This window comes from Leptinotarsa decemlineata, unplaced genomic scaffold (genome assembly GCF_025532065.1).
Source record: "Leptinotarsa decemlineata unplaced genomic scaffold, Ldec_3_MD MMD2_tig00026328_RagTag_RagTag, whole genome shotgun sequence".
Taxonomy (NCBI): Eukaryota; Metazoa; Arthropoda; class Insecta; order Coleoptera; family Chrysomelidae; genus Leptinotarsa; species Leptinotarsa decemlineata.
The window spans coordinates 13677929-13705306 of NW_027412688.1; the positions used below are offsets into that span (position 1 = coordinate 13677929).

The 27378-nt window shown below is 32.7% G+C and overlaps 1 protein-coding gene and 1 long non-coding RNA gene across 3 annotated transcripts in view; both read left to right on the forward strand.

Annotated features, from left to right (window-relative positions):
* Window positions 1-5736: 5736 nt before the first annotated feature.
* Window positions 5737-7271, forward strand: LOC141485618 (uncharacterized). Of its 2 annotated transcripts, XR_012467309.1 has the most exons (3): window positions 5737-6267; window positions 6327-6548; window positions 6606-7271. It is a non-coding gene; the product is annotated as an uncharacterized lncRNA (long non-coding RNA). The 2 variants fall into 2 exon arrangements; XR_012467308.1 differs by having other exon boundaries at window positions 6327-7271.
* Window positions 7272-14765: 7494 nt separating this feature from the next.
* LOC111511990 (NEDD8 ultimate buster 1) overlaps window positions 14766-27378 on the forward strand; it is a 45810-nt gene continuing 33197 nt past the window's right edge. Inside the window, 2 exon segments of the mRNA XM_074181916.1 lie at window positions 14766-15005; window positions 15056-15315. Of these exon segments, the coding sequence (XP_074038017.1) occupies window positions 14883-15005; window positions 15056-15315 (383 nt within the window). The 5' untranslated portion in view covers window positions 14766-14882.

Below are 27378 nucleotides of genomic sequence, written 5' to 3' on the forward strand. Positions count from 1 at the left end.
CATACACAAATGAGGAAATGGTTGATATGCATTACGTTTACGGTCTGTCGCAGGGGAATGGGTTAGAAGCTTCTAGAAGATATGCTGAAATGTATCCTCAACGGCAGCATCTTTCACATAGAATATTTGCTCGACTTCATCAACGATTACAAGAATATGGTTCATTCGACAAAAGAATGCAGGATTGTGGTCACCATCGAGAAGTACGAACACCACAGCTTGAGGAAGCAGTACTTAATTTGATTGAAGAACAACCTACTACCAGTACCAGAAAGATTGCTTTCCAGCTAAATGTTGATCATATGACGGTATTTCGAATTTTAAAGGAACAACTCTTATACCCTTACCATCTGCAACGAGTACAGGCACTGTTACCGCGAGACTTTCCGAACCGTCTTGAAGTTTGCAATTGGATGCTGGAAATGATTAGAAGAAAATGTGACGTTCTGGAGACGATAGAATTCACAGACGAATGTAGTTTTTTCTCGGGACAAGATTATTAATTTTCATAATTATTACATATGGGCTGATGAAAACCCTCACGCTATTGTCGAAACTAACCATCAAGAACAGTTTTCTCTTAAGGTATGGCTCGGAATTATTGGGGATGATTTAATTGGGCCTCATTTTCTACCTCCTCGATTAAATGGTGAGGCATACGTTCAATTTTTAAGAGAAGTGCATCCAGTACTGCTGGAGGAAGTTCCTTTGGGCGTCAGAAGGGATATGTTTTTATGCATGATGGGGCTCCCGCCCATTTTAGTCAAGTAGCACGTAAGCATTTAAGTGAAACATATGCAAATCAGTGGATAGGTCGAGGAGGACAACAGAACTGACCCGCTCGATCACCGGATCTCAATCCTTTCGATTTCTCTATTTGGGACCATTTACAGCATTTGGTTTATCGTACTCCTGTTCGCGATGTAGAGGACTTAAGAAACCGCATCAACGATGCGTGCAGGGTAATCAGAGAGACTCCAGGAATATTTGAGCGAATATGTGGCTCAATGCGCCGACGTCTAGACGCATGCGTAATGTCTGAAGGTAGACATATTGAACATTTACTATGATTTCTACATGTTGTGTGTTTTGTTATTGATAAAATAGTTTTGTTTATCACCCTTTAAGCGTTTAATGCAGGTACTAACTACAAAATAACGATATATCCAGTTCGCATTTATGGCGATGTATTTCTATAGTTGTTCGTAAAATAATTTTTCGCTGCGAACTGGTTTATTTTGGGCAAAAAACCCAAGAGACATTTTTTGTTTAGAATGAAACAGGCTATCGAAAATAAATTTTTAAATGGTAAACAAATAAGCCAAAAAGCTACATTGGAACTAAATTTTAGGGGTTGCGTTTTCCACCCCTTACAACCATGGGGTAAACCAAATAACTTACTGGCTAAGTGTCTTTTTGGTAGTACAAAACGTCAGGTTTATTTCAATATTGTAACTTTTTCACTGCTTGTGAAAAAAATTGTTAAACAAATTTTATGTACCCCCTTTAAGGGGCTGTATCTTAACAAGGGTTGCTCCAATGAAGTTTCTTTATATGAAAGATCCTATCTTTTTTTCGATGAGGAATCACCTCCTCAAATGTTTTACACTTATTCAGTTACACCCTGTATAATAATAATAATCTTCATTCAATCCTTACAGATCACATACAGCATGATATAGGATACGTCACAAATAAAAAACCATGTGATGGCAGACAAATTCACAATCCACAATAATAAAATATCACTATTTAATAGATTTGTAAACATATACATGAAAACATTTATTACATTTATATTCATACATATGAGCAAACACATTTTCATTTTGCATCAAGAAAATCTTTGATACTATAGTTACATTTGTCTTGCAAATACACTTTCAATTTTGATTTGAAGAAGTTTTTATTCCGTTGCTCTCTTAGATTCGCGGGAAGATGACTGAAAAACTTTATACCTCTATATGAGGGGCTTTTTTCATAGAATGATGAACTCTGTGCAGGAATTCTGATGAGGTCTCCATTTCTAGTTTGGTAACCAAGGCAATGAGAAACTGATACATCTCAACATGTTACATAAATAACATTAAAATTTGAAAACATAAATACATGGAACTGTAAAATTTTGTATTTTTGAAAATATGTTCGATTGAAAATGAGTCGAATAATTCTTATTTGGGAAACAAATATTCTGCTTAAGTTACTGGAGCATCCCCAGATGTTGATGTTATAGGATATGTTGCAGTAGACTAGAGCATAATATACATTGATGAGTTGATTGGTATTGAACATATTTTTTAATTGCAATATAGCATAATAACCTGTGTTCACTTTTTTGCTTATGACATCAATATTATTTTCCCAACTCATACCACTATCTATATAAGTTCCAAGGAATTTCGTAACTTCAGAAAGATGGATGGTACTATTTTTGACAACCACTTTAATATCACTATCAAAAAATGTCTTTCACACCAATTTATGAATTCTTCTGCTAAATTATTTAGTTTTTTTGTAAGTCTTCAGGACCATCAGAATACCGTGGCCTTCGACGCGCTATCTATAGGCACGCGCCGCCGGCCTCTGGCCGGTACCGATGTAACCGCTATGTCCCTGCATTTTGAATCTGTAATATCTTCAAAAATATTCATTTTAAAGTGAAGTACATTTTTTGATCTATCTCTAAGGGTTCAGCCAGCGTTTCCAACGTAAGCTCAAAACATTCCTCTTAAATCACTATCTATCAAAAATCCCGCATCAAAATTCATTGCGTAGTTTTAAAGATCTAAGCATATAAGCGGGAAGCGAATTTCTTTTATATTATGTAGTGGTATATATTTGGAATGCAATTTATAAATGACAAGGCATGATTCATCAGACAATTCCATACACATAGAACCACAGGAAGCGTATTAGATAATTCAGGAGAAGAAAAAAACTAATTCCTAACTCTAAAAAACTCTATATCTAACAAGCTACAATTTCCGATACCATCAATGTTTTCCAGTGGAAATTTCCTCATGAAAGATCCCGCAAATTTCAAGAGTCAATGGTTTCTGTTAGAAATTTGAGGGAAATTTTTTCATAATAAATCCCGCAAATTTTAACAGAGTGGTTCATAAAAAGTTATGCAATGGGCCGTTTGGTAATGGGACCTTTATCACGGTTCATAGTTCTCATTCTACACTTTGCTATTTTCAGACTTTTAATGACATTCAAAAATCTAGTGTCATGTACCGATCTCAACAATTTTAAGACAGTTTTCATTTATTTTATGGTGTGATGAGCGATACTAGATTTTTCTGGTCTTCGAAATCGAATATGCGGTTAGTGTTTTTTGAAACGAGTTTTAATGGATTGCTTAGTCTGGCCAATATGTTTTTGTCACAGTCCTCACAGTTTATCTCATATATCCCCGACTTTCCATTTTCCAACACCTTATCTTCAGGGAATTAATCAGGCAAGTGTGGCCATGAATCCAGACTACAGACAATTTGTTGAGTCTATTGAAGAGAGTTTTTTGGCAGTTCACAACCAACATAGATGCTGCTCAGTGACAACCCCGAGCTTCAAAAGCCACCTTAATATTCGAAAATATTTTGATTTTCTTATGTAAGGGACCATTCAAGTATTACGTAAGCACTATAGGGAGGCGGAGGGTCTTTGCTTTGCTTATTTTTGATAACATGGGGACGGAGGCTCTAGATGGTGATTACGTCAGCAGTAGTTATTCACTTTTTTACACATATGGCAACCCACAAATTGTCTATGTTGGAAAACGAAACTCATTTTTGGGAATTCCCACAAATAAGTTTAGATACTCGCTTATAACAGAGTATGGGAATTACCGCGCACTATTCATTTACCTAAATTTCTTCCATCAAGCTATTGTTTTGATATGATTTGACGTATCCTAAGCGAAGCAAAGCACGTTAATGTTTGTATTACCATTAATCCACTTTTGCCAGAGTTGAATTGTTTAATTAAGATGTCGTTTCAAATAGACAAATCCAAATTATACCAAAAATTTTGAAAAACATACAAATACGAAAGTAGAAAATGTACAGAAGTTAGTTAATGAAGTGTGACATAATTTTAAGTTACCAGCAAAGTCTGACAAGGACTAACAATGTTTAGGTAAGCGTGGGAGGGGGGTAGTAGATTTGCTTACCTTTACTGACAAGGAGGATGGGGGGGGGGTAAATAATTGTGATAAATATGCCTATGTAATACTTGAACGGCCCCTAAAGGGTTGTCAATATCTCCATACACAAATCAATAGTATAAATATCTGCTTGAAATACGGTTCCAAAGAACCAAGCCAGTGACAGAACTTCGTCTCCGCAGGTGCGGAACTTCCGCGTGAAACTAATCTCCGTATCTGCATCCGAATAAAATGTTTTTGTATTTATAGGAATGTCGTAAAGAACACGAATTCAACAAATAAAAAAGGTTATTGAATGTCTCTCGACGCATGCGTCTACGAAAAAGGGACACAAAATGGCCGTCTTTGTCGCTTCTCTGTGGTAGGTATTCTCGGATCTTGAGCAAGAAAGTGGTACTTGTGCCCAGTTGGAATGACTAGCTCTTGATTTGCGGAAGCAAGGGCGCAGGTTGGTTCTTGAGTTTTTTCATAGAAATTCAATTATTAGTGCTGAAAAGGGTTACCAATTTAAACGCTCTTATTTGGACGCAATCTACAGAAGTTTCTAGAAATACTGTACCCCTCAAAACTTTTATTTGAATCACTAGTACATGTTCTCTGTACGAAGCCCGGCACAGAAAATACCCTTTCAAAATTTAATCGGTATCGGTTCAAAGTTCAGACAATCTTGTTGCTTGTATTCATATACCAAAGCCCACGAATTGTAAGTATGGCCACAGTATCTAATCTGTGTTATGGCATTACTAGAAGTAGAAGTAGAAGACCTCTATTTGTATTAGAGATGGGAAATACCGCGACAAAATACCGTGATGAATACTTCACACTGAAACTGTACGAGAAGGAATGACCATACTGAGCGCTATGGAACGTCATGCGTATCGTCGTCACTTTGTAAAAGCTTTGAATCTTAGTCTGTAAGGTATAATTCAACTTGCATAATGTATTCAGATTATTTCGAGTGGAGTTTATTTTTCGAATAGTGTATGATTTTAGCCTATTTGATGTGTTTCAGTGATCAGAGTTTAGATTTACTGATAATATTCTTTAGATTTTCTCGAGATGTACTACAAACACATGGTTCGTGTGGAATCATTTCGTTCCAAAACCGGGTTCAGATGTGCTTGCTATATGCAATATATGAAAGATGGGTCTCAACTACAAATCTTCTCTAACAATTTAAAAAAAAAACATATGTTGGGAAAGCATCCACTTGTAAAAATAGGCACGGAAAGATGTCAAGAGTTGCGTACAATAACTGATGTCCAGAAAACCACTCGAAGACATTTTACCCTTGAAGGAGGTTTTTATTAACCTACACCAGAAATCACCAACTTCTGGCGGTGATAAATCACAAAGAGTTGTGACGAATTTTGTGAGAAAAAATCGATTTATTTGAAAAAAAAGTTGGACTCAAAATTGATGCAACTTTTCATTCAAGACTTGTTTGTCAATTGTGGAAGGTAAAAAGTTTAAAGAATTTGTTCATGCTTTAAATCGTTCTTACCAGCTACCTTTCAGAAAAACAGTTTGCACATCTCTTTTAGTTGGTCCTTATGGGAAAGTTTATAATGAAACAAAATAATAGTTATTTATGTATCAAGGGAATTAGGAGGGCCTTAATTACCGATGGCAAAGTTTGCGTCCCGAGGGCCTCTGGCCCGAGGGACAGCAATTGCCTGAGGTTATTAAGGCTCATTAATTCCCGTGGTACATAGATAATTTTATTTCTGACCGATTTCAATAAAATTTTGTTCATTTTTGAAACGGAAAAATGTACCAATTCATTACCTTCCCGGTATATTTGAATCAGGTACCGTTGATTATAGTAGAGTTTTCTTGTTGCTAGGTTGTTGCTATGTTACTTGTTTATAAACAGAACTTTGTTATCAAGCTGTGTTTGCGGTGAAAACGTGTTTTCTACCCCAAATAGAATGGAGGATATTTTGAAAAAAGCTGAACAAGCAAGAGAATCATTAATTCCATCGAAAAGTGAAGCCGTATACCAAAAAGAATACAAGATATATCTGGACTGGCTGACACGGAAAAATGTTATGCCAAAAGATGTCACTGAAACTGTATTTCTGGCATATTTTCAAGAACTGGTAAGGAATTTTCTATGTTTTTCGGTAGATTTGGTAGTAATTGTGTTTATTCGTTTCAGTCAGAAACGTATAGTCCGAATTCTTTATGGACTAAATGGTCAATGCTAAAATCGATGGTGACTATACATTAGAAACGAGATATCACCAAGTTCAATGAACTACAGGCTTTTTTGAAACGGAAGAGTAAGAGTTATAAGCCGAAAAAGTCTGCTGTTTTATCTCCTAAAGATGTTATCAGATTCCTAAAGGACGCTCCTAATGATATTCATTTATTGCATAAGGTAATTTTTTTCTTATTTTCCTTTTTGTGTGTATTTATTTCCTTTTTTTTGTTATAGGTTGTTTTGATTATGGGTTATTTTGGAGGATGCAGAAGTCAGGAACTTTTGAATATGAAGATATCGGATATACAAGACCGGGATTCCTTATGGTAGTGAACGTACCGGAAAGTAAAACTGGTGTATCGAAGAAATTTACAGTTGTGGATGAAAAAGAGTTCTCCGCTTTGCCTTTATTAAGACTTTATATGTCTTTGCGTCCTAAAGGTATTGAACGATTTTTTTTGAGCTTCCGACAAAATAAATGTACATCTCACCCAATTGGAAAAAAACATGTTTGGGAAAATCCCCAGCAAAATCGCAATGTATTTAGGATTGCCAAACTCATCTTCCTATACGGGACATTGCCTTCGTCGCACTTCTGCTACTGCTCTAGCCAATGCAGGAGCAACTATGACTAACTTAAAAAGACACGGAGGTTGGAAAAGTTCCACGGTGGCGGAGGGGTATTTGGAGGATAGAATCGAATTGAGAAATAAAACGTCGCGTATGTTGTCTACTTTGTCATCAGAAGAGGCAGGTACCTCGACTGTAGTGAACAGAAGCTCCAGCCATACAAAAGAAGAAATTGTTTCCAGTGGCGGAAGTAATTTTCAGGGAACATTTCAAAATTGTACATTTATTATTTGTAATGACGTGAATAAATAAAATATGGTTCAGTTTTCATTTCTATTTATTTTTACTTGTGAAAGGTAGAGGGAATTATAAAATCTATAATGTCCCAAGGGAGTTATGACCCTCTTTATTGATAGCGTAACTATGACGATATAAGCTTATAATATCCCGGTCAGAAATAAAACATTTAATGAAAATGAGTGAAGCAGTCATATTAACAACATACTGTTGGACTTCCCGAAATAAGAAATATTGAAAATTTCTTAGCAGTCACTGTTCATTTTATTAATCGGAATTTCAGACTGAAAAGTGTGCTACTAAAATGCATTTCTTTTGATAAACGCCACAACGGAGAAAATTTAGGCGCGGAGTTGAAAAAAGTAATTTCGGAATGGAAGTTAGAAAATGAAATTTTGATTTTCCCAAGAAAATCGCGGAAATTATAAGACCCATAGAAAACATAACAAATACCATGAGTGGCGAAAGTTATTCGACCGCGTTATCTGTTATTGTTTTGAGTGATGGTTTTCATACAAGCGGGGCATTTGTTTGGGACATGTTCATAAAGGCACCTACACCTGAATTTTCAAATTTTCTTCACAGTGTTGACTTCTGCTTTAGATTTTAGTGTTTTCAGATGCTCTTCACTGAGTTTGATAGATTTACAATACTCTATAATCTTCACTACAGTTACATCCAGATCCCTTATTAGCCTGGATTGAATCTGTTTGTCTTGTATTGGTGTCTGTGTTGGTGGTCAAACCACCAACACTGACATAAAAACTTGGCAAGTTGACTTGGGTGTCACACCAATAAGAGGTTCCACTTATGTTTCGCTTGCGTTTAAGCAGCGAGAAAAAACCAAGTACTTTCTTGGTTTTTTCTCATTTTGTCTTCAGTCGAGGACCACCTGCACGGTACTGACGATGCCCAATAGGCTGAAACAGCTGTCTATCGGTGGCTCTTGAATTGAAATCAATATGGGAATAATCAAAAAGTACGTATCTATTTATATTATATATATATATATATATATATATATATATATATATATATAATATATATATATATATATATATATATATATATAATATATATATATATATATATATATATATAATATATATAATATATATATATATATATATATATATATATATATTTTTAATATTAATGTAAGTCACAAAAAAGATTTGAAGCTTTATAACTTCTATTTGAATATCTGCGAGCGCATTCGACAGCTGGTCGTGCTATCATCATCTAGGCTCTACTCAAACTCAAAGTTTGAGTAGAGTTGAGGGATCGCATCATAGCTTGCTGCGAAACGATAAGAAACACTCCGGACATTTTTCAACGGGTGCGGAGTTCTTTGATGAGGAGATCAGAAGCTTATATTACTGTTGGGGGTCGTCACTTTGAACAGTTGTTGTAATAGGTGTTTCGTTCAATTTTTATATGTTTATTTTCCTAATAAATAACATAGTACTTCTTCGAATTGTTTTTTTACAAACTCCGAAATGTAGCGCTTTCTAATTCTTTTTAAATCTGTTTTTCCGTTAATCAGTTGTCGCCCCCATACGAACGACAACTCTCAGAAGTTGAGAAACTTGTGCGAGCTAAGGACTAACGGGTCTCACCTTTCGCTTTCTAATTGAATAATTAAACCTGATTTTTTTAAAATTTGTATTGAATACGAAGTTCGATTATGCTCAGTTTAGAAGAAGTCTGTACGAGTATACTGCGTATAAAGTTTGATGAAAATAACTAAAATTGCAATGTTTTGAAAAATTTCAACAATCTGTATTTCGAAAAAGAATCATTCTTCGTTAAACATTTTATAGGAAAAAGTTGTTTATTTTGACGAGAACCACCACATACTTAGTTTTTGTAATGTTCTCAGCAACTTCACTTAGCGCCCTAGGAGCTAAGTAATATGCATCGATATAGAAAATTGTAAATATCTCGAAAACGATCACATTCAGCGTTGTTGAGGAGGTCTACCTGTTTTATTCGAAAATGGTGTGGATATTATAGGTTTTTTCATAAAAAGTACCAAAAGTTGACTGTCAAAAAAGTTAGGCAATTTGAAATAATGACAGCGTACGCAGCGCCCTCTAGATGTTACATGAAAATTAATACAAAATTATGATTTCTCACGTCAAAAAAACCCCGGGTACCGAATTTCGGGCAAATAACTTATTTTTTGCAAGAATTATTTTCAAAAAGCGAACAAAAAATTCAATTTCAACACCCTGTATCTCCGAAACGAAGCATTTTCGGACATAAGTTCATATAGACTTTTTTCTTAAAATTGTCTCAGGAATACGTCACTTGAATATTTTAACGTACTTATGTTACACCCTGTATATATATATATATATATATATATATATATACATACAGGGTGTTCCCATTTTTTGAGTTATGCTCACTGTCGAATTGCTTATCTCATTACCTACCAACCAATAAAATATTTCCACTACGCGACGCCAGATGGTACTGAAGTCCTTTTTTGTTGAACCAGCGTGCGTACAACCCCCCCCCCCCCCCCGTCCGTCAAAATAGGGACATCGCATATTAAACGAAGTAGAATTATTTTGAGTTGTGTGTCCCTATTGTTGAATATTAAAGCCATATTATTTTAAGTTGTTGCTGTTTTCATAATTGGTGCTAAATAAATAAATAAAACATTTTGAGTTGAACCACTATCGCTGGCAAGGTAAGCAAAGTTTTTTATTTTATTTAGAATTGTTACTGTGTTGTTGAATTTTTTTTTTTATTCGTTGTTAGATCTGTTTTGTTGACTCATATTTTTGACTCCTATATTTCTTTAAAAAACCAATGAATTTAAAGTTTTTTACCAGTCACTATTGGAGTTTTTCCATCTAAATATATTGTAATTTTCATCTAGCGACTACATAGATTGTTGTGTAGTTACTGATAAATTTTTGAGTTAGATCCTTTTAGATTGTAGTATATTGCTCCTGTATGCATGCAAACGAAATACACAGGACTTTACAGTTAGTAAAATGGTCATTTTCTATTCCAGAAAAATAATGAATCGTGGACGAATTTCAGTAAATATGGTAAAGGAATCAAGAGCAAAGGAGAACAAAGAAAATATCACCCCTATTATACTTACTCAACGTGAAACTGTAGATGTTTTCAAGATATCAACTAGCGATAGAGACTCGTCTAAGCTTAATAGCTTATCCATGGTAGATGAATCTCTTCCGAGTACGTCTAAACAACAGAACACTTGTACACATAACTATTACATTTCACCAATCCGAAGTAACGAAAGTGATATTGACGACTCTGATGAGGATCCCACTTACCAACTAGTTCAAAAAAGTAAAGCACCAGTAAAGGTTGTATCTGCCTCATCGTCTTCATCTACCACTAGCAGTAGCAGCTCGGACACCGAATATAATCATGTACAAGTAAACACTCACAATGCTGAAATTGATACCGTAGAGCCCTTGATAGAAAAAAAAAAGGTAGAAAAAGACTACGTAAACCAACAATGTGGAAATCAAAAGTCGCCAAAGTGTTGAGAAATTCTGGAATAGCCTACCAGTCACTGTCTGAGTCGAAGAAACAAGTGCCGGAAAGAAAGGTTGGACCCCCCTGTGGAGAAAAATGTCACCTGAAATGCAAAGATAAGATCAACGAAGTGTCAAGACAACAGCTCTTTGATGCATTTTGGAAATTAGGCAATCTTGAAAGGCAGAGAGAGTTTGTAGTACGACACTCACATTCAATAAAGCCTAAATATCGATACTCAAGCACACAAGACTTTCGAGCTCTCAACACCGCCTTTTATTTTGAAGTTGATGGTTCCAGAATTAGAGTATGCTAGCCATTTTTCAAATCAATTCTTGACTTGAGCTATAAAGCGATGAAAACAGCACTTTCCAAGAAAGCGGAATCAGGAGTTATTGAAGCTGATATGAGAGGAAAGCACGAACATCATCCAACTATTGACTCACAAATCAAACAAAGCGTTATAGATTTTATAAATAGTATTCCAAAAATTGAATCTCACTACTTGAGAGCCCAAACCACTCGAGAATTTATTTCAAGTGATAAATCATTGGCCGATATCTACAGAGATTATAGACGAGTTCGTGAAACTGATGGTTTAACTTTTGCCACGTCTTCAACATTCAATAGGATATTCAACACGGAATTCAACATATCTTTTTTCGTGCCGAAAAAGGATCAGTGTGATCTGTGCAAAAGGTACAAAAACTCAGATGAAGAAGAAAAGCACAAGTTAGGTCAAGAATATGAACATCATCTGAAAGAAAAGACTTTGGCAAGATATGAAAAAGAAAATGACAAAAATAGAACCGATGGTACCATCGTAGCAGTTCACGACTTGCAAGCTGTATTGCAAATTCCTAAAGGAAAAGTATCCTTATTCTTTTATAAATCCAGGATTAACTGCTTCAATTTTAAGATCAGTGATTTAAGGGCAACAAATGTCTTGTGTTACTTTTGGGATGAAACCGAAGGAAGGAGAGGAGCTGTTGAGATTGGAAGCTGTATACTTGACTATATTAAATCTAAGGCAGACCAGAATCCGAATAGAGAAATTGATATAATTTTCTATTCGGATAATTGTGGTGGTCAACAAAAAAATAAGTTTTTATTATCTGCATATGCCTACGCCGTCAACAAATTGAGAGTTAAGTCAATAACTCACAAATTTTTAATACGCGGCCACTCACAAAATGAAGGTGATAATGTGCATAGTGTAATTGAAAAGCAGATCAAAAGATATTTGCAGTCCGGTCCCATCTACAAACCAGAGCAGTATAAAACGTTGATTGTTACTGCTCTGGTCGTAGAAATGACTCATGATAGGTTTTATGACGTCAAAGCTTTGCAAGAATCGTGGGGCACCAATTTCAGTATAGACGAGGAGAGAAGTCCGATCAAGTGGCATGGCATTAAGATTCATAAAGTTGAAAAAACACACCCTGAAGCGTTTTTCTACAAAACATCATTTCAAGAAGAAGCATATAGAAAAGCTTGTATGCGAAAGCGGGTTCTCCGCGCAAGGGAAACCGGGACAGCCACAGATCTATCGTTGTTTTCAATTGGCTTAACACAGGCATACACAGGGAAAATTGCATTGTCGGATGCAAAAAGAAAAGACATAAAAGAATTGATAGTTAAAAACGTTATTCCGAAATCCTATTATGATGTTTATTATAAAGGCGTTCTGGGCGATAATAACTAATTGACTGTTGTATTCTTTTTATGCTGTTTATTATCTTTTTGCCCACACAATTTGAGAAAATGTGATCTGAAAGTGCCAATATTATATTTCAGATATACAGTTAAAAAAATTATTATAGAGCAGAAAGTATATTTTTTATGTTCCAAGGTATAAGTTAATTTTATTTTGAGTATTTTTATAAATCGAGGATTATCATTAGTTAGTTTTCATATTATTATTGAATAAAAATTTGTTTGATTTGAATACTTGTATTATTTTCGCTAACTAATCTGCCAATATTGCCCTTTTGTTAGTCACAAGAGTTGGACTATAATAAACAATACAAAATACTATTATATTTTAAGTTCATGTTGCTACTTCAAAAGAGAGTTAACTCAAAACTAAATTCAACAAATCAGGTTCAACTCAAAATAATAAAAAAATACACACACATTTATTAAGCAAAATGAAATAACTACAAAAATCAAATTTTTAGCCCTAATGTATGAATCAAATTTGAGAATCTTACAACATCTTTCCTGACCTTGCATTTAAAAAGAATTATATCATTCAGAAAAATTTTACTGCGTAGAGGGATACGGCAATAAGTTTTTCGTCTTTTCTAGAAAAATAGCTTTTTTGAGTTAATACCTGTTTGGTATTATATATATATATATATATCTATATCTATATCTATATCTATATATATATATATATAAAAATTAAATAGATAAGTACTCTTTGATCATTCCCATATTGATTTCAATTTAAGAGCCACCGGTATACAGCTGTTTCATATGGGAATGATCAAAGAGTACTTATCTATTTAATTTTTGATTTTCATGGAATTATTTTCCAGCAGCTTGACTGCATTAACCTTTCTAGATTTTATATATATATATATATATATATATATAATATATATATATATATATATATATATATATATATATATATATATATATATATATATATATATAGAAACAGAAGATAATGATCGGACATAGCTCTCAAGAAAGTGGTAAACCATTGACACGTGTTTCGGGCTTTTGGCCTATCATCAGTATGGTGCAGGATGGGCAACACTTGGTTACCAAAAGATAAAAATACAAATGCACGGATCCACAACAGGAGTCAACCGCACATTTGTGGTTTCAGTTGATAGATCTTGTGTTTACAAGATATAGCAGGTAGCTATAGCTGCCTCCGTGGTGATTTTGATAGTTTTCTTCAGGCGGTTCTCGACTGAAGACAAAATGCGAAAAACCAAGAAAAGTACTTAATACAAATAACTGCGTAAACGCAAGCGAGACTTAAGTGATATTTATTTATCTTTTGATTTTCATGGAATTATTTTTCAGCAGCTTGACGGCATTAACCTTTCTTGATTATATATATCCTATATATAATCCTATCCTATTTTCAAATATTATTGTATATATTATATTGCACAAAAGTACTTACTCATGATGTAAATTTCGTTAGTTCTTTAATGAAATATTTTTTGTGGTACTGATATACTTTACAAACCTTCATCAAAATTTATTCTCTCTGTGTATTTTCATGATATGTCTAGTGATTGTAATTAATTGATTTTTTTATTTTCGTTGAATTTATTTTTAAACTTTACTTTTCATTAGTTTTGTTATTTTTTCTTGCTAAAAATTTATGTAATGTAGTGAAATAAATATTTATTTATCACATATTTCATCGAAATGTGTCTATTGAAATCGACTTTATGTTGTTATTGATAATTAGGTACTTATGCTTTATTATTTGAATTAATTGAATGTAATGACTAAAAAAGTCGGATTGTTTGATTTTTCAAATAAGTCTTCAAATAAGAAGCCTCTTATTTAAGAAGAATAGATGATGATAATTTAGGAAAATCTATGTTTATGTTTACCATTTGTTGGGTGACAAGGTAGTCTGCTTGCTATTTGTATTGTTCGTTCATCTATGAATTAAACTTATCTCAACTAATGAGAAGTGTAATTTTTGTAACATACAAATGATTAAAAATATTCCTAATTTTTATCAAATTTCACCATTGAACTTAATTGATGATATCTACTCATCTCTGTAATCAAATTTATCAATATGCGAGTTTCTTTATTTCATTATAATGTACCACAAAATATATCACTTTTTCTGTGAATAGCGAAAGCATGTTTTTTCAGTGTACATTAAGAGGAAATTGTTGAAATCAATCAAACCTTTTTCTCCATGTATATCGAGGTGGTATACACATCATATTCAAGGTTACGAATTTTGAGCCATCGAACATCAAAGGCGGCATCAAAGCTTTCGCATCTGTACTTGTATTATATGATCATAGATGAGTAAAGTAAACAAAGATCAGCAGTTTTTGTTCATAAAAATAAATAAGAAGTGGTTAGTTTTTAGTAATTTTTCGTCAACAAAATCTGAATATGGATGGATACCTCGAAAAAGAGGATTGTATTATCCAAATTAGGGATAAGTTACGTAAAGATAGCATCAAATTATGGTTACCGCCGTATTCTTCCGAATCATCTTCAGATAATGCTTTGAAGGTATTTTCTAAATTTTTATTTAAGGTTGTATAAACACACAAATTTTTCAGAATTTGTCAGGAGATTATAGTGAACAACTGAAAATTCCTTTCGAAATTTGTTACGAGACGATTAAGTTATTACAAAAAAAATCACTGGACAATTTAAAACAGAAAAATGCATTTGAAGAATCTGGATTAGCTTCTTTGAAGATAAAAATATTACATCAAAACTCTCCACCCACTATTATTAATAAAAATATTCTTCTTTCAACAAGAACTGCTGATTTAAAAAACATCATCAAACAAGATGTTGAAATTGCAGTTGATCAGTAAGTAAACCACAATTAGAAAGCTGAGTGAATTATAACATATTATTATTTATATGCAAGTATCAGACAAAGATCTGATAAGAGTTTCAAATAGTTTGTACCTACAGATAGTCAAAGATAAAAGCTTGAATGGTAGACCCCTATAAAGCAATATCAATCTTTATAGCAGGTTAATTCAACAATACCAGGAAAATAAACATAATAACTAGTAACTAAGTCTATCTATACCTAAGAATAGTGTCTCCTTTATGCAGGTTCAAAACATAATCATAATTATTCTTCATTTGATATTCTATTATACTACTTGAAATGATTCCATATCAATTAAACAATTTTTAACAATTATTCATTCATCTTTCAAATTAGTATAAAAGATACAAATTTGAAACAATCATTTTGAAATTTCTGTAGTCCATAACAACTGTAAATATTTCAATTTTCGATTTGATCTAATCTCTTTTATTAGATAATTGTTGGATAACTTTTTAGTCAGGTTTCTTAGTTTCAATCAAGTTTCTTTAAACGCTCTCGTTGATTTGTTTTGATTGGACTTTTTGTTCTTAGTCTTAGGATTTTTGTTGCTTGAATCCAGCATTAGTCTGTTTTGAAAAATATATTCCTCATTTAGTCATCTGATGATGCTAACTTTGTTAGCGAAAAGTGTGTCGAGAGACATTATTTTTATTCTAGAATGAAAAAGTGTTCGATAGATATATTAGAAGAATAACAGGTATTTCTTTGAGACACGTTTTAGCAACAAAAAACAGGTAGGTACCTAATAGAAAAAAATTATATGAACTCAACATTATTTATTTATTTATTTACAGGACATTTAAAGTAAATTACAATGTTAAATTATAATTAAAATAAAATCAAATAAGGTAATGAAATACAGATTGCAACTCAGAATAGCTTAAAAGGGGTTAATTTATGTTTAAGAGGGGTTAATTTAGAGTATAAAACGACAAAAGACAATGAGCGTCAATAAAACATATACCTTAACCTTAAACTATACATTAAAACACAGTATTCCGTAATTGAGTTTTGAAATGATGCAATTTTCACCCAAGAATATCAATGAAATATTTTTATATTCAAACAAAAAATTTCTATTCAGAAAATTCAAGGATGATTTTCACATTCATTTCAAATTCAACTATTAATTTTATCTATTAGAATTTAGATTAGGTTGTTGTTTTAGGAAACTGTTTTTTGAAGTAGTATGTTTTTAATGAGGTTGTTTCTGAATTTTGATTATCCACAATGTTTTAAACACTATCTTGCAGTTTATTTTTTGTAACGGGAAAACTTTGATTTAGCATTATTTTTGTTCCTGTTACAAGCATATTCTAAATTTCTTTGGTAGTATAATAGTTCTTTAATATGGCTGATGGGCTATTTTCTTCTATCTATATTGAGGAATACTTTTCTTAGAACTTTTTAGACTTTGCTATATTTCAACTTTGTTTCTCAGTATCGAAACATACCTTTTTACACCAAGGGCTTTATTGAAATCAAAAATATAATCTCAATGGTAGACATTGAAAGTATCCATACTCTGTTTCCTAATAGTAAAACGTAGTGAATAAATGCAAACTGTACCGCAGCTGGTATAGGGCGGTTTGTAATACTTTACCAGGCCCACCTTATTTCCCTGTCGTAAATGGGTCGCAAACATTAATATTGATTTCATGATTCTATGGGTCGTTTTATTACTTGCAGTGGCATGCATTTGGGTATTTGATCAAAAATACTTCATGAAACTAATAACTATGTTTATTTATTTACATACAATTAATATTGTTATAACATTTCACTTTGAACTATTTACATAAAAATAAGTATGCTTGTTTCAAAAGATATCAGGTTCAATAAAAAATTATGGTGTGTTATCAGCTGAATCATGTTATGATTAAAGGTTCTACAGTTTACTGAACTTGATGATCAGATTTCCACATGTTTGCCCTCTTCTTTTATAACATGTTCAATACATTTTTCAAAATGAACATTTTTTATGGACTCTTCAAAGAGTATTTCAATATCTTTTATTTTAAATGTCGTGTTTTTTTCTTGCAAAGAAGCACTTTTCTGGAATGATAACTTGCCCTATCCATCACAATCACAGAGCTAAGTTTTGTCCAAATAATTTATTTTATTCTCAAGTCGATTTTCTCAGCTCAAATTTAATTCCTTTAAAGTTTTCCACAATTTCTATCTGCTTATTATTGGAAACATACTTAGGTCTTTCAAGGCTTCCATCATTTTGTCAAGGGTTGGTATTTCTTTTTTAAAATAAAATTAATGTACTGGCATGAAACAAATTTACTCCTGGCTAAGTGCTAATCTATTGAGCCTTAATCATAACTTTTTTTCTCCAAAAAAAAACACTTTCGATCCACAAAGTCGCATGCCCAAGAAATGCAAATTGCACTTGCCCTGAAATAAATAAAATAGAATCAACTAAGTACTTGGGTATCATGATGGTTCAATTACTATGCTGAAACGACCTTGTAGAATATACGGTGGAAAGACTTCTAAAACCAATTCATAAATTTTATCACCTCCAAAATGTTCTCATAAGAGACGTCGCCTTACTGGTTTATAATGTCTTGGCTGAGACAGTCATACGCTATTGTATGGGGTGGGTTATACAAGACATCCTTACATAATTTAGATTTAATTCAAAACACTTCAATGAAAATAATTATTAGGAAAAATCGAAGATATCCAACTGAGTCCCTATATGAAGAAACTGGACTATTTAACGTAAGGAAAATATACATCATTAATAATATACAAATGATAACAAACCAAGCTATAATTATACCACACTGCAGACTGACTCACAACCCAAATTATACATACAATCAGCTACCTAGACACATAAAACATTAATAGCCACAAAATACTGAAAAAATTAAACTATTCATTAAAAAACAGTACAATCAATTGAAAAATATCTTTGAGGACTAGTGAATTTCAAACCACTATCTATGTGTACACTCCTGTATACTTCTATGCCTCTATATCTCTAAATTACTATATCTTAATCATATATTTATATCAATTACTATGCTACTATTACTATGAGGTCATCCTACCTTGTGTCAAAATAATACAGAATGCGAATATAAAATACATGGCATGAAAATATTCGATTAGTGATCCAACCAGAATAGGTATCTCAACTAGAATTATTTATACCAACGAAACTCAAAAAATAGCATTGACAATATTACCATTTGATAAGCATTTCGCCAAAAAATCTTTGATTTCCGCACACTATTATTTCTGCAATCGTGTAGACTGTAGAATAACAAATTAATGAAACATTTCTTCATTGTATTTCTTTTTAGAACAAAATTTCCAACATTTTAATTCTAATTTGTATTAAATATTAAAATTCGAACAGAATATAGTGTTTTAGACTCAGTGAAAGAAAATTAACTAAATGCAAAGACAAAGGTGAGGAAGACAACGGTAATGACAAACAAAAGGAAGCCAACGATAATACGAACTTAGACTTGAAGAAAATATTCATCCTAGGCGACGAATATTCAAATAACTTTCTAGTGCACTAAGCATGTTTGTTGACACAGGAATATATTCTATTATAAATCCCAATAGTGAAATCGCAGACTTAATGAAGAATGTTTCTTTTAAATACTACACATTATGGTTCCCAAGATTATGTAATAGTCGTCTTCAATATTGAAAACAAGCAATAATGCAAGCCAAAATCTTACTTTAAAATAAACCCCAGGGCTAAGCAGAACCACTAATCTACTTATTTTCGGATGCAATGAACCACCTGATGAATATATTAACAGGACAATAAGAAATATAGTGACCAGAAATATAATATAAATAGCTCTATTGAATTTTTATTTAGATATATGTTTTATGTCATAAGAAGGAATACATCTTGTCGACAAACATTTTCCTGCTGAAATGTCTCACAGGGGTAAGATTAGTACCCAATTTAATCAAGAAGATTGATGAGTTGCTTTCTGAGGTTGAAGAACTGAAATCAAAAATTCACAAAGAAACATGTACATCTTTTTCCGAAGAAACAGTCATAAATGAAATATACGAGAGACAAAAAAGAATGAACAATTCTAGCAGAAGGTAATTCTCACAACTCAGATATGAAGAAAGAAGTCGATGATAGAAAGCAGAGGGGAGAAAATGTTATAATAAGATATGTAAATGGAGTACCACAAATCACCGAAGCGGCTGCAAAAAAGTAAAATCCAATCAGTTTTCTGTGTATTTTCAAAATGCCGGCGGTATGAGAACAAAATTATTATAATTTCAACAAAGTTTTATGTGTTCAAAATTGATATTATAATTTTAGTAGAAACATTGCTTGATAGAGACTTTTCGGATAGTGAACTGGGTTTAAAAGGTTTTAACATATATAGATTAGATAGAGACTAAACAAATAGCGATAAAAAAAGAGGAGGAGGAATACTAATAGCCACTAGAGAATCTTTAATAACTGAGTTAATCGACATATATCCTGACAATACAGAACATCTGTATGTTACATTATCAATAGGTGCTTCAACAATCATTATTGGTGGTGTAAATATTCCTCCTTCTTCTGTACTGAATACTTATATGGAACATACTGCTACCGTTAATTATATTTTAGAAAAATACTGTACTGTCAAGATTATCTTTTGTGGTGACTATAATATACCTGACGCATTTTGGTTTAATGGAGAGCTTGGTCTGAATGTTGATTGTCCAGAAAACTCACCTGCACTAGCTTTATTACATTAATTTAGTTTGCATAATTTATATCAAATCAATAATATTACAAATTCAAGAAATGTTTACTTAGATTTGATTTTTTCATCATTCATAAATATGTCTGTTCAAAATCCATTGGACCCAATTTTTCAAAATAGAATTACATCATTCTTCGGTATGTTTTGATTTAAAAAATTATACAAAGGAATATCTAAAATATGATGAATACTTTTATGACTTTGTAAATGGAGATTATATCGGCATGAATTATTTTTTGGCAAGTATCAATTGGGATACCAAAATACTGAAGAATGCGGATTTAAATATTGTAGTTACAAATTTTTACAATATTCTCTATACAGTTCTGGAGTACTATGTTCCACTGAAAAAATATAAAGCTTCTACTTTCCCAGTATGGATCAATTCTGAGCTGAAAAAAATAGTTTTCAAGAGGAAATTAGTTCACAGAGAATAAAAAAATAGAAATTTTTATAAATATTAAGAATAATTTTGTTATTCGAGAGATAACTTCAAAGCTTTGCGAAACACTTGCCATCAAGCATACATAAATAAAATAGAGAATAACATCAACGATAATTCTGAAAGCTTCTGGAATTATATTAATAATAAAAAGAAATCACATTCCTTACCATCTAAAATGTATTATGATGACTCTGTCAGCGAAAGTAGTAATGATATTGTAAATCTTTTTGCCAAATATTTCTCATCAGTCTATAGTGATGAAACAGTTAACCAAATTCCAGAATATAAATTTAGTAAGACGTTTGATATATGTAGTTATAACGATTTTTTTTTTTTTTCGTTAATCAGCTGTCGCCCCATACGAACGTCAACTCTCAGAAGTTGAGAAACTTGTGCGAGCTAAGGACTAACGAGGTCTTACCTTTTAACATGTGATTCCTTACACATATTAAAGAAATAATCGATCTAGTCATGTCATTATCTGGGAAATTGTCTACAGGTCCCGATGGAATTCCGCTATTTCTAATAAAAAAATGTATTTTTACCCTGGTAAAACCAATTCACATAATATTCAATATTTCCTTGAAATCGTCCATCTTTCCGGATTATTGGAAAAACACTTTTTTGAAACCTATTTATAAAAGTGGATCACATAATGATATAAAAATTATGGAGCAGTCTGTAATCAATCAGAATTACCCAAATTGTTAGATAGCCTAATTACAAAAAAGCCAACATGAGATTGTAGACATATAATCATTAATCAACAATATGGATTCAGTAGTGGTAGATCTACCAGCACAAATCTGCTAATTTATCAATACTGTATAATAAACGCCTTTGAAAATAGACACCAGGTGGATTCTATTTACACAGATTTTTCAAAGGCATTTGACCGAGTAAACAAATTGCAGAGTACAATTTGTAAAATATGGTAACTCAGTATCTTCCTCAATCTCAGTTTCATCGGTTGTACCACAGAATTCTCAATTAGGGCTATTGCTTTTCAACCTATTTGTAATTGACTTGAAGGATGTTATTCTTTATAGTGAATTTCTTTTGTTTGCTGAAGACCTGAAGATGTTTAAAGTTATTCATGACTCAACTGATACAGAATTATTTCACTATGATTTATCTAACTTTGTTCGCTGGTGTGATATAAATCTACTGCAATTAAATATAGACAAATGTCAAAAATTTACTTTTTTCCGAAACAAAAATCCCATTAACCGGTCATATAAAATCAATCAATCAGAAGTGAAAACAACAAACACAATCAGAGATTTAGGAATCACTCTCGACCCAAAAATATCATTTAAACCCCATATTGCAAATATTACTTCTAAAGCACCAAAAATGTAAGGTTTCATTCTTAGATCTGCAAATGAATTATCTCTCACTTCAATAAAAATCATATATTGTTCAATTGTTAGATTAATAATCGAATACAATTCCACAATTTGGTGCCCTTCATATCATGTGGATATTGATATGCTTGAAAGTGTTCAAAATAAGTTTTAGGTAGGTACTCTGCATATAAACTGGGATATATCATGTTGGTGAATATTACTATAAAATTATATTGGCCATTCTTAACTTGAATACTCTGGCTCATAGAAGATTAGAATCAGATCTTACACTAATTCATAAAATAATCAACGGTAGCATCAATTCCCCGGAACTTGTCGAACTTATAACTTTAAATGTGAATCCAAGGATAACAAGAAATTCGGAAATCTTCAAAGTACCCTTTTGTCGCACCAACTACGGCCGGAATGAATCTGTAGGTAGAATTTTGAGACTTGCAAATACATACAATGTAGATTTAGAATTTTTTAATTCTTCTTTGGAAACACTTGAAAAGACTGAAAAGATTGTAATTCATTAACTTATTTTTACGATTTTTTTAATTTTATTTTATATATTTTTTCCTTAAACCTAGATTAGATTACTGTTAAATGCGTATGTGTGAACTTGTTAATTATTTTGTTAAAAATAGGCATTGCCGTAAATAAATGGATAAATAAGAAATGTATAACTATATAATATTGAGAAATTATTAGGCACTTATATACATACATATATACACACATGAGCACATACTCAAGCACTGTTTGTTAAAATGTAAGCTTGTACATTAGTGAAAATAAAATTGAGCAAATGACATATTTTTTTCATAAACTACACCTTACGATTTGATATTCACAAACTTTATTTTCAAAGATATATCACATGTTTTGCTAGCACAGTAGCTCTATCACTCTATGCTCTATGAGTGACATACTGAAAATTAATTCTATTAATAATTTTTATATACCCACATAATTATAAGTGATAGTTACCTACTCAGGTCTTGTCATCTTGGCAAGGTCTGCGTCGGGAAGGGTATCTTGTAATATCCTCCAAAGCACGCTGGACGTTGTTAACAGTTGGTGCCTGAGGGAGCAGATGTCTGTCAACCCCAGCAAAACTGTGATAATCCCCTTCACCAGGAGGAGAAAATTGGACGATCTAACGCCACTGTTCTGTCTTGATATTAATTTGAATATCCTAACAGAATGATGTAAATAAAATCCAACTAATTTGAATTAGAGTTTATTCATTACTGTTGAAAATCGGAAAGTCTGCGATCGTCGGTCGCAAATCAGAATATAAAAAATATAAAAAAATACTTCGTTTTTATAATGCTATCCTGACCACAAATACAGAGTGATTCAGCTGTACATATATAACACCTTCCCCTTTAATATTATACAATAAAATTAATAAAAAAAAAACACAATTAATAGCCAAAACGTTCTGGAGGTTTCATTTGGCTTTTTCTTCTCAATGAACGATTATTATGATCAAAATCGTCACTTTCGTTATCTTTACCGCCACTATCACCACTTATATTACTATTTTCACTCACCTTATCATTACTATCTACATGTACAGTATTTACATTATTTACAAGTAAGTCTGAACGAGAAATGATATCGATGTTACACGCTGCTGATGTATTCACAGGTGTAAAATCCTTTTTAATTTGATTTAAATGACGTTTCCATATCATTCCTTCAGTTGTTCGAATTTTGAAACTTCGTTTCCCAAGAACATCAATAATGATACCTTGACACCACTTATCAGAACCATGTCTAAAATCGCGAACCCAAACTCTATCGTTTACCTCGAAGTTTTCCCTTTTTCTCCCCTTGAAATTATTAATTTGAATGTTTTGTTTCCTATTGACAGTATTTTTCACAGACGGCAAACATAAATCAAATCTACATCTCAAATTACGTCCCAGCAACAATTTTGCTGGTGTTTCACCTGTCGTAGTATGAGGAGTATTTCTGTAATGGAACAGAAATCGATTTATTATTTAATTCAAATCAATATTATTGCTATCATGTTTTGCTTTCAAAATTGCCTTTTTCATGATTTTAACTGCACTCTCCGCTTGTCCGTTAGTTGCAGGATGGTAAGGAGCGCCTGTAATGTGTTCAACACCGCTGGCTTCAAGAAAACTTTGAAAACTTTCAGACAAAAAGGTTGTGGCATTATCCGTACAAAGTTGAAAAGGTAACCCAAATCTTGCGAAAAGTTCCCTAAAAATTTTGATTGTAGTGGAAGCCGTAATATTACCCACTTCAAAACATTCAATCCACTTGGACGTAGCATCTTCTATAACAAAAAAATTTTTTCCACCAACTGGGCCGAAAAAATCACCATGAAGTCTGGTCTAGGGTTCTTCAGGCCAGTTCCAAGTAACTAGTACTGATTTTGGTGGATTACTACCATAAATTTTACATGCATCACAGGTTTTTGCGATTAATTCGATTTGATTGTCTAATGAGGGCCACCAAAAATATGAACGTGCTAAACCCTTCATTTTTACAATCCCCATGTGTGAACTATGAAGTTCTTTCAAAATACTTCCTCTGTACTTAAGTGGTACAATGAGACGATAGCCCCACATCAAACAATTTTGTTCGATGGAGATCTCATTCTTTCTAATAAAAAACGGAATAAATTCTTTCTGGCCAACCATTTCGTACATAAAAATATATTTTGCTTAGAATGGGATCAACTACTGTACTATGTTTAATACTTTTGAAATCTAATTAAAGATCTGATTGTTCCAAGTACTGCAAATAAGAGATATTCGAAAGGATATCATCCTGTTTTTCACACTTCATAGGCAGTCTGGACAAAAAATCGGCTGTATTATTCGTAGATTTCACATATCGAATCTCATATTCAAAACTTGACAAGATATGTGCCCACCTTTGCAGGCGGTTCGCAGCAAATATTGGAAGGCCCTTCTTATCACCAAATATTGTCAAAAGTGGTTTATGATCTGTGAAAAGAAGAAACTTCTTACCGTATAAATATTGAAAAAACTTTTTCAAACCGAAAATTATTGCCGCCGCTTCCTTTTCTATTTGCGAGTATTTTATTTCTGTAGAATTTAGCAACCGTGAGGCAAATGCTATAGGTCTTTCCTTATTATTATTATAAATGTGACTGATTGTTGCACCAAGAGCAAATTGGGATGCATCAACTGTCAATTTGACACTTCGATCTGGATCAAAATGAGCCAAAATCTGAGCAGACATGAGCATTTTTTTTGCCTTTTCAAATGCAATATGGCATTCGACCAAACCCATTTAGATTCTTTCTTTAATAAATTGTACAATGGCCTTAGTATATCAGAAATATTTTGTAAAAATTTGCAATAGAAATTTAAAGTACCCAGGAAAGATTTGAGTTCAGTAATATTTTTTGGAATTGGAATCAATTTAATTGCTAATATTCGTTCCTCAGGGGTATGGAGACCCTCTTTATTAATCACGTGACCCAAATAGGTTACAGATTCTTGAAATAAAGAACATTTCTCCTTTTTCACTTTCAATCCGCATTCTTGTAACCGATACAAGACTCTATCTAAACGTTCAAAATGTTCTTGATCATTTCTTCCAGTTACGAGGATGTCGTCCAAAAAGCAAACAACCCCCGGCATATTCTGGAACATTTGATCCATTATTTTCTGGAAAATAGAAGGAGCGCTAACAATATCATAAGGAAGACGGGTATATGAAAAAATTCCCTTATGTGTAGTTATAGTTACCAGTTTCTGAGACTCTTCAGACAAAAGTACTTGTTGATAAGCCTCACTTAAATCTATTTTCGAAAACTTCTCACCACCCTCCAATTGCAAAAATAAATATTCTATGCGCGGTAAAGAAAAGTGCTGAATGTTCAAATGAGGATTTAAAGTGATTTTAAAGTCGCCACACAGTCTCAATTCTCCATTTGATTTGAGAATCGGCACAATAGGTGTTGCCCATTCCGAGAATTCAATAGGAACCAAAACATTATTTTCAACTAACCTATCAATTTCCTTTTCAATTTTCAACTTTAAGGCAAATGGTACAGGTCGGGCTTTACAAAATTTTGGAACGGTACCCTCTTTCAAACTTAAATTTACTGAAAATTTATTGAAAGTTCCTAGTTTATTCTCAAAAATTTCATGATATTTTTCAAGCAGGGTTTCAATTTTGTTAGGAATTTGGACTAATTTATTGTCTCTATTGTTACTTTCAACAAATTGTAATTTACATATTCCATAATTCAACATATTCAATCCATTACGACCAATAAGAGGAGGTCCACCATTTTTTATAACATAAGTTTTGAGAACATAAGAGCTATCTTCGAATATAACATTGAAATTTGCATATCCTAATGGTTCAAATGTCATCCCTACATAGTCTTTCAAACACAAATCATTTGATTTCAAAAGGATGTTCTTGAAATATTTTAAATATAAATTTTCCGAAATAGCGGACTGCGCAAACCCGGAATCTACTTCAAAACTAATTGGAATTTTTTCTACTATCAATTTAACATAAATCGGTTTCACATTCGAATGGCTACGTCGTGCCTTGAATTCAAATTGAAAATTGATTCAGTATGTAAAGTAGTATCTATACACTCATCTTTATGATCATTTACAGTTAAAAAATTAAGAGAATATCTTTTACATTGGGGAGCTAAATGTCCCTTCTTGCCGCATTTGTGACAATTACAGTTCTTGTAAATACAAGCGCTTGCTAAATGATTTGTTCTGCCACAAACAAAACACTTACTTGACTGTTGTCTAGGAGAAATACTACCTTTTACTTTCGGATGGTACCTGTTAGTGTCCTTACCTCCCTGATTAGAGGTTCCAACTTCGGATCTATCCCGATTGGTTGAAAAATTTTCAAACCCCTTCCTGAGATGGCGTTGTTTGTGATAATTTATCGGCTCCATTTTTACAATCGACACTTCTCTGGCCTTATGCTCGTGAAGCGCTGACTCCATGGATAAAGCTAATTTCACAATTTTCTTAAATGTCACTGTATCGTCAGAGGCATCTTCTTCGCATAATCTGTCCAATATTTTGGTATCATTCATGCCCAGAACGAATATATCCCTCATGAGTATATCCAACATTGGAGTACTAAACTTACAAGTGGAAACTAAACTTTTTATTCTCGCTTCCCAATCCGCTACACTTTCATGAGAGTTCCGCTTAGCTGTATAAAATTTCATTCTCTCCGCAAAGTACGATTTAACCGGTGAAAAATGTTCTTTTAACAACTCGACGAGTGTTTTATAAGTTTTTGTGTCCGGCAAATCCGGTACACATAAATTTCGCACCAATACATATGCATCTTCACTTAAAGTGTTGAGTAGGATCGCTTTTTTTGCGATCTTCCTCTTCAATTTTGTTTGCCACAAAAAACTGTTTTAGCCTTTCTTCGAAAACGGCGAAACTTGAGTTTTTCGGAT